The sequence below is a fragment of the Capsicum annuum genome, chromosome 11 (genome assembly GCF_002878395.1).
Source record: "Capsicum annuum cultivar UCD-10X-F1 chromosome 11, UCD10Xv1.1, whole genome shotgun sequence".
NCBI classification, from domain to species: Eukaryota; Viridiplantae; Streptophyta; class Magnoliopsida; order Solanales; family Solanaceae; genus Capsicum; species Capsicum annuum.
In genome coordinates, this window is record NC_061121.1 from 201,103,696 (window position 1) to 201,113,501 (window position 9,806).

Sequence of the window (9,806 nt, forward strand, 5' to 3'; positions counted from 1 at the left end):
ATGATAAATTGTACATAAATACTGCTAAATATAATATGCAATCAACTTACAAATACAAATACAAAATAATTCTTTAAAAATAAAAATGTATCGACGAAAATAAAATACAAATACAAATATAATCTAAATATATAAACACAATAAAATCACAATACAAATATAATTTAACATAATATACAGTCAATTATAAAATACAAATACAAAACAGTTCTCTAAAATACAAGTGTGAATTATATAAAATATAAATGATGGTGCGAACTAACAAATACAAATACAAGTGCGAACTATAAAATACAAATATAAATGTGAACTAAAAAATACAAATACAAACGTGAACTTTAAAATACAAATACAAATACAATTGTTTTAATGAATACAAAAATATAAATGACGGTATGACTATAAGTACGATAAACAATTGTAGTATTTACGTTATCATCAATGACTTGTGCTCGAGTAGTCATATTTTTTGAAAATACAAAAAATATAAAATAGAAAAATAAAAATGATAAAGAAAATAAGTCCGAAAAAGAAAATAAAAAAATCAAAGAAGAAAGAGAAATAAAAGTTAGAGATAAAAGCGAGAAAAAAAACAAAAAGATAAAAATGAAAAAGTTAAAAATAGGAAAAAATAGAAAAAAAGAAGAAAAAACGAGAAAAACACGAAAAAGGAAAATATAAAAAAATAAAAAATAAAAAAATTGATAGTGTTTTTGGCGAGATTAAATATATAGTGTATTTATGTTTTTTATGAATACAAATTACTGAGTAAAAGTAAATACAGCGGCTGTGAATCGAATACAACAGCTAAATAGGTACTATATTTATATTTTATATGAATACAGACTATTAATAAAACCAAATACAGCAGGCGTAAATTAAATACAACGGTTATAAATGATAATTATATAAATATAGCTATAAAAGGTGAGTTTTACAACAAAGTGTAGCTATATCTGAAAGATCTCCTTGATTTTTCCTCTCAAATTTTTATCAGCATTTAATTAATCATGAAATTTAAGAAAAATGAATAAAAAATTGTACAAGAAAAACTTCAAAAAGTATAAAACTACATACGTTAGGATAAAAAATAAATAATTTTAATTATTTAAATATATTTTACACAGCAACACAAAAATCTAAGGGATCATTTGTAGAGTGTATAAAAATAATATAAAATATTATGTATTAATAATACTTGTATTAGTAATACATGTGTTAGCTATGCTTGCATTAGTTATTTTTATATTTTTTTTTTCTTATGGCATAGAAATACCCTCCATATATAATATATATAAGAATGTAAATTTTTTTTTGAGCGATAATGGTATCTTTAACCATGTTAATACATGTATTAGACTCATTACATTACTAATGTCATGAATTTTGAGACATTAGTAATTACACCTCAATACACAATAAAATACATAAGGTGAAAAAATCTACCAAAAAAAAATACTATTAATACACATTAAACTAATATATGCATTAATTTTTCAATACACTCTACCAAACAATTTCTAAGCCCTTTCGGGAAATTGCACCAACATAAAGAATCGTTTGGCATAAGAAATAAGTTAAAATATTCTTGAGATAAAATATATCTTATGTTTGATTAAAGATATGTATTAATCAAGTAATTATTTATTTCATCACTTATGTTTTAGTAATGAAATAAATTATTCTATATCTATATAATATATAATTAATTTTAAAATTAATTATCTGAAAATAAATAGTCACTAACCGATCGAGTCCGATAGTGTTACTTTATGATAATAATAAAGGACATTCCGGAAGAGAGATAATTGTAGGTCCCTAAATGGTTAGTAAAATATATAAAAACATACGCCGGTCTTCAATATGTATCACTTTCTTTTAAATTATTTTATACAGAATATATCCCAATCTAGCATTATGTAATACACAAAAATATCACTTATGATATTGCTTCTTAAATTTAATGCTGAGCAGGATAAACTATATAACGTACTATAAAATGAGAAGCAGCATAGATTCATACATAAATCACACACGAGAAAAATTCCTCTAAACCAACCTAATGAAACAAACATGGAACAAACAAACATAACATTACTACAAACTCAAATATCCCATACAATACAAACACGCCTAACCCCCCACCCCCACCCAAACACCCCCAAATAACAAACCAAATGTAACAAAGCAAAATTAACCCAACACTAATAAGTAGTAACACTGAACACTAGTCCTTACAAATCCAATTTTTCCTTCAATTGCCATTGAACATCAAGAAGATTAATTTTCTCGATTTAGTGGCAGAAAATGACCTTTAGCTCACGCGGAGACGAACATTCATGCATGAGTGAAGGGCTGTCATGAGCATATGTGAAAGTAGCAGGACAAGCATGCTTAAAGTACTGCGAGTACGTGGATGGCTTACAAGTCTGTGGACTATTAAAATGATTCCTACAACAAAGTTCATCAGTTTTATAAGCTTCACAACCACTCTTACACCCAACAACGGGGCCATGACCACCATGTGACCTATACTGCAAAACTGCAGGACAAGTTTCCAAAAGTTTAGCCCTGCATCCAACAACGGGACACACCCCTTTACCTGTTATAAGAAAAGAAACAAACAGAAACGTATTAAGAATAAGAATGTAAGACAGAAAATAAAATTTCTTAAAGAGAGTACACTACAATCCAATACATATACTGAGAGATCTCTTAAAAATACAACCAAACCAACATACTGCCTCTGTTAAATTAATCCAAGAAATATATACATTTTTATATTTAATATAGCTTTAACTTTAAAGTATCTTCTTTACCTTTAGAAAGATGATTTCTAATTACATAAATATGATCTCTACTCATTTTAGTCGATCAAACACCGATATATGGAGTATATTGTAAATTGACTTGATTACTACTCAAAAAAAGCCTAAATTAACACATTTAACAGAAAACATTTTATTTTACAAGAACTTTTAAAACTAAAAATATGTTTAACTAAAAATCAAGGCATGTTAAACACGCACAAAAATCCCATATCATCACTTTAACGTGCTGTAACCTAATAACCTTTTTTTTCCAAGTTACTATTTCAATGTTCTCGAAAGATTATCTATAGTTCTCTTTCAACTGCCTCATAATGTAACAAAAAAGTTCACATATACACAAGTTACACTCGTTCCATCGTACATTATATGTACCCTGTTTGAACGGCCAGAGTTTAAAAGAAACGTTTGATTATGAAAGTTAAATGGTAAAAGTAGAGCTCGATGCACTAAAGCTCATAGTATGAGAAGAGTCTATAGAAAAGGATCAGACTAAAGCATTTCTACTAGAAACATTTTATTTGACTTGAACCCGTGAGGTCCTTCTCATTTGACAATAACTTTATTTTAGAAATAAATTATTTTTTAAAAAATAACTGCAACATGAAATGGAACCAGGCCAAGCAAGTCTATATTTTACAAAATCTGACATTATACCTTCATGTGGGGTTACAGTAAAAGGAATATTGAACCCATCAACAAGGCTAACACCATAAGACGAGAAATCAGCATGTCCATGATGCAGCACAAACTGGGCCAACGTAGCTGGTACGGCCCCACCAAGTCCGTCACACTCTATACGGCCGCCGCAGTCACCCGTGGCGCAGTAAAACTTTCCATGTTCATAAGTGCAGCCAGTTCTAGCCCAAACCCTGCCAGACCAGTGAGCGGTTGGTGCAGCAAAAGAACGGTGAGTGAGTGAATGAAGAGTAAAGCCACCGCGTTCGAGTACTGGATGACCAGCATTGGGTTGAATTGCTGGCCATATAGTGTATGGACAGTTGTTAACCAGGGTTAAAATGAGATCAGAGTAGGTGGCTTGTGAGAGAACACATAGGGTAAAAAGGAGAGAGAGGGAAAGTAAAGTTTTTGTAGAAGAAGGAGACATGGTTAATTTTTGTTTTGACTGTGGTTGGTCAATTGCGCTGTGGTAGATGGAAGATGATGTTTATATAGAGGCAAGCGTAGTACAGATGAATGGGAGCGTGTTTGGTCCGGGAGGTTTTTGAATTTGTTTATAAAGTATTTGACTGGTTAAATTGTTTAAAAAATATCTTTATTTAAAAATGATGACTTTTTTCTTTTTCTAGAAGTAGAAAAAATAAAGTTATCACAAAATTAGTTAATGCAAAATTATTTGTTTGCAACTTAATGTGGATAAATGTAATATATTATAATTTCAGAATAATTAATTTGAAGATAAGGGGGTATTTGAATTATTTTTTAGCATGATGTATAAGCTAAAAGTCAAAAGTAGGTAAATTTTTAACTTTTAATTTTTTTATTATTTATTTTAAGCTCAAAGCAAAGAATTTTTTATCTTTGTCAAACACTTTAAAAATAAAAACTATATTTAAATGTCAAAAACGCTTAAAAATAAGTAAATTCAAACACATTCTAAGTTATTCCGTGATTTTATTCCAATCAAAATATGAGATAAATTCGTTCTGAAATAAATTATAAAATTAATTATCCATTATCCCTCGTACAAATTAGGGCAAAGCTAGCTTATGGTCACGAAATAAATTTCTTTTGATGAAAAATTATACTTCCTCTATTTATTTTTATTTGTCACAATTTTACTTTTTGAGGTCCACCTATATAAACTTTGATCAATATTTTAAAATATTAATCAAAGTTTAGATAGATTAACCTTATAAGAAAAATAATAATAAATTTAAAAACTATTTATGTATAATTAAAATAATTAAAATATATATATAATACATATTGAACCCCTCAACTAATTTTATATTTACTTATTTCAATTGTAAGTCTTTACGGGTCGTTTGATAGAGTGTATTGAAAAGTTAATACGTGCGTTCAATGTGTACTATTAGGGGTCGTTTGGTAGAGTGTATTAAAAATATAATGCATGCATTAGTTTTTTTTGTGTTAGTATTACCTTTTTTGATATCATTTTTTAAACTATGCATAACTCATACATGTATTAATTATACATTCTATTGTGTATTGAGGTGTGTATTAGTAATACACATCATTTTCTATGTATTAGCAATGCAAGACTTTCAATACATGTATTAATTTGTTAAATGACACTATTACCCCTAAAATTATTTTCTTGCTTTCTTTTTCCACCATATCACACTGTTCCTTTCCCACCATATCACCGTTTCAGAAAGTTTTTATCTCTAGCCACATTTATCGGCTTATTTGGCCTAAAGATCAATTGAAGTTTTGAGGCAGAAGAAAGAAGTTTTGACAAATGCTACAAGACCAATCAATCAATTGAAGTTTTGAGCATAGAAATCACACACAGTAACAAAGTGAATAAGATCCAATTAAAGGATAAGTGGAGAGCTGAAACTCTTATTCTTAGCCCAAATTTCAGAACCAAAAACAATACATACAATACTAGTGGGTTGTTCCAAATCTCTAATCAACGATAAAACATCTTGCTTGATCTCAGAATTTTAGTAGAGCTTACTCATTGAAACAGAGAGACAGAGATAAAATTTTGGAATTCGTCAAACTTAGGAGGAATTAGGGCTTAGCAGTTTAGCAACAGGCAATCGAAATTAATAGTATTTGGTTGAAGTTTGAACTGAATCGGGAGTTGCTGCTAATTTCATCTATGCCTGGAAAACAAATGGTACAAGGAAAGGTAATTTGGTAAACGAGTATTTTTTTATAAAAATTATATAAATATATATTATCTTTAATACATCAAACCAAATAATGTGTAAAATTAATGTATGTGTAATTAATACCAGCATTATTAATACTTGCATTAATAATACAAGCATTATTAATACACCTTATTCAGCATTATTATTATACACTTACCAAACGGGCCCTTAGTATTTTGTTTGGTATACTTTTCATCATATGTATAACTAATCTTACATTACTTATACACTCTATTGTATGTACTCAAAATTCATGGTATTAACAATACAATGGATCTAATGCATGCATTAATATGATTAAAGACACTATTAACCTTAAAAAAAATTCTACATTCTTTCAAACATATATATGGAGGGTAATTTTGTAAATTTTTTTTTAGAAATTATGTAATTCATGTTATTTTTAATACATCAAACCAAACACTGCATAAGAAAAATACAAGCATAATTAATGCAAGCATAACTAACACAAGCATTATTAATACAAGCATTACTAATACACCATATTTTGTATTATTCTTATACACTCTATCAAACGACCCCTTAATGAATATCTTTGACTCTGCCACCAACACCAAACGAGTAGTATCCTTCCAACTTTCAATTGAAATAGGTACCGCGGGACAGGCAGGACAAGGTAAATGCTGGGGCGGACCTATGTAGAATTTTGTGGTGCTCCGGCACCCACTAATCTCGATGCGGAATATTTATAATTACATAGAAAATATAGAAAAATAGGTATAAAACATATAAAAGCATCCACTTAACAAAAAGTTGGTTGGGTGCATTGACAATTAGGTTGATCTTAAGGTACTTCATTGGAAAGAGGCCTCGGGTTCGAACCTCATTATGGTGATTTTTTACTTTTTTCAGTTTTAAAATTTTTTAAGCACGCACTATCTTTAAATTCTGGGTTCGTTACTGGGTAAATGTTATTCCTCCGTTTCAAAAAGAATGAACTACTTTTCTTTTTAATCCGTTTAAAAAAATAATTTCTTTCCTTTTTTAATAATTTTTTAATTTCAACTTTTCACATAGCATATTAAAAACCACAAGATTGAAGGGCATTTTGATACATTTGGCATAACTTTAATTTAAGACCACAAAATTTAAATTTTATTTTATTTTTTTAAACTCCATGTCAAATCAAACTAAGTCATTTTTTTAAAGGGAGGGAGTAGTACTTTTTATTTTCAAAACTTGAAGTGCAAGGTCTGTGTCAACACGGGCCCAACAATAAAAAATATATTAAATGATTAAGGGTATTGTGTAAATAGAATTTATATTGGAATAAGAAGTTTGAGTAGTGGGAGAGGCGAACACATACACGCATTTATATACATACATATATATGTGAACATTAAGGATCCATATTTTGCAAAACAGTATTGTAGATATTATTTACATAGATAAAAAAAGAGAGTTGGTGCATCCTCAGATTGAGCTCTGCAAATGTATGAGTGCGACTTGCTGCATGAAAGAATATACTACATTATATTTAGGATTTTTTTTCTCCCAAAAATGAAGTTTATGAATAGACGTTAAATTAATTGAAATAGGCAGTTAAAGTTAATGTAAAAAAAAAAAACTAATATACCCTCAATTTTAAACTAATTATTGTATACACGATAAAAAAAAGGGATTAACAACTATTGCTATGTAGATTCATTTTCTTAGACAGAAAATAATAAAAGAACTTGCTAATACAACCCCGCACGTACACACAACATCACTTGCTTAACAAGTGGTTGTCTCAAATTTTTCAGTTCCTAAGGAAGACCTTATAATTATTTCATCATTAAGCTTGTCAATTATCAGGTATATTTTTGTTGAGCTATTCTAATAAATTTGTGTAACAATTTTGATGCAGGAATAGCATAAACTATTGAAATCATTATGAATTGATGATTACGTACCTGTGCGTGAAAATAGAGAGAGCAATCATCTTGAGTATATACATGATATGTACATTGCATCATTAGATATATGCTTTAGGATGCATCAAAAAATGGCTCCCAACAGTAGTCCAAAAATAGAGAAGAAAAGATGTTTCACTAGTAAATGAAATTAAGTCAGGAGCAGTAAATCAGAAAAAGAAGATTCTATTGATTTGACTTTCATTAACAATTTTTTAAGGCGGCAAATTACCATGTGGCACTTTTTTAGAGGTAGAATTTTCACCTCTGGAGCATGTCTGATATGTGAAGCAGTTGCTTGATTTGTTGTGCATTGATTGCCTGATGTGCTTGTGTCAGTATTTTGAATTTTTGTTTTACTACTTTCTGTGGTGTCCATTGCAACGTGTACGGATTTTGTGTTTAGTGGGTTCTCCTTTTCCATGAAAGTTACAACAATCAGCTTTCCAGAACTTGCATTGGCAGTATTTGAGAATGATCTCTTGGCTTAGATGTTGAATGTTTTTTTCAGTTAGTTGTGTTTTCACACTTTTAAGAGGCAACACTTGTTTCTGCAAAAAGTAAAATGAGATTCATTCAGGACAATACATTGTAAATAATTTTAGACAGTCAAAGAGTGATTCTTTTACATCAAAAACTTGATATACACAAGAAAGCATTTATGAATTCTCTACCAACACTATCTAGTGTTATTCTATATGTATATATGTGTGTGGTGTCTGTCATCATCATTTCAATCAGACGCGGAGCTAGACATGATCGAGATGTAATTGAATGCTGGAGTCTAATTTTAGGCACAAAATGACATTAGGCTCCAGTTTTATCAGTTGCTACTATGATACCATATTGAAGCTTGCTACATAAAAATATATATTACATCTTCTTTCTTTGAAATTGCAGAACAAAACCTCCCAACAATTCCATTTACATTAGTAGGACATATTTGTGATAAAGACATTTACATTTGCTTAGTTCTTTCACTATCAAATCATCAATTTTTAGTTTGTGTTCCATATAAATTATGATTTTCATCCGAAATTTCTCAAAAAAAAAAAAATTAAACACAACGCGTTTTGCGCAAAATTTGTTGATGAGAAAATAGTTATTTTCTTCATAGTCTTTCCATTTATCATAATTTTTTTAAGCATTGAAAGTCCTTATCATTCCAATTCAATATATACCAGAAAAAGTTTGTTAATACTTTCTCATAATTCTGTATTTTCGTGTATTCAGAAAAATAGTTAATCGGTACTAAACATAATTTTGCTGCCAATCGATACTAACAAAAAGAAATTATAGTAAAGAATAAAGTAAATTAATTATGCCTTTTCCACCTATTTGAAATCATTTGTAAGAGGTTTTAGCATGGAAAGACGGAAGCTTCCCACAGTTATTGTTATATTTAGATTTTATTGAGACTTCAGAAAATAATGTTATGTCTTATTTTTATGCACTGTTTTTTAGTAAGAATGCGCTATATTTTTTAAACTCTATCGATTAATGAAGATGTTTCAAGGTAAATTTTTTAACAAATATATAGATTTTTTATTAAAGTTCAAATTTCAAGTATTATTTTTTACAAACACCAATTCAAAATGCTTGAGAATGATTTTCAATCAAATGAGAGATTAAAATCAAAATTAAACATTATTGTGCCTATTTGGTATGTTATAATTTTTAGTAGTTTATTGATTTTCATAAAAATACCTCTTCATCCTGGAGAGTCAAGATGTGGTATTTTTTTCTTTCCATATTGACTCTCTCTTTGTCGACCCTTGTCAACTACTTGTACCTTACAAGTTCAGTCTTTAGTTGTTGAAGTAATTATGTTGATGCTGAATCATTCGGTCATTTTAATTCAAGCTGAAATCGTAAAGCAGTAACAAATGATATAATTAGAAATGATAAATAGATTCAGTAGTAGTTAAAATAGAAGATGATTTACCATTAGCACTAAAATTGATTGTTAGGAAAAAGTTTTTACAATAATTTCATCGTATACTATATTAGACGTGCAACAATCATCATGATTATCAGCAATAGGAGTTCTTATTAGTACTTTAACATTATTAGAACTCCTAGCTTTCGATAAAGCAACATATAGTTGACCTGAGAAAACACTCATTCTCTTAAATAAATACCAACGAAGTCTAATGTTTGTTCTTGAGCTTTGTTAATGGTCATGGCAAAAC

At 28.9% G+C, this 9,806-nt stretch overlaps 1 protein-coding gene across 1 annotated transcript; it reads right to left on the reverse strand.

Moving 5' to 3' along the window:
* Positions 1–1,967: 1,967 nt before the first annotated feature.
* LOC107853923 (osmotin-like protein) lies at positions 1,968–4,080 on the reverse strand. The gene is made up of 2 exons (XM_016698911.2): positions 3,486–4,080; positions 1,968–2,602 (listed from the first exon to the last, which is right to left on the reverse strand). Exons 1-2 carry the CDS (start codon positions 3,934–3,936, stop codon positions 2,295–2,297), a joined length of 759 nt encoding a protein of 252 aa, XP_016554397.1. The 5' UTR covers positions 3,937–4,080; the 3' UTR covers positions 1,968–2,294.
* Positions 4,081–9,806: the final 5,726 nt, after the last annotated feature.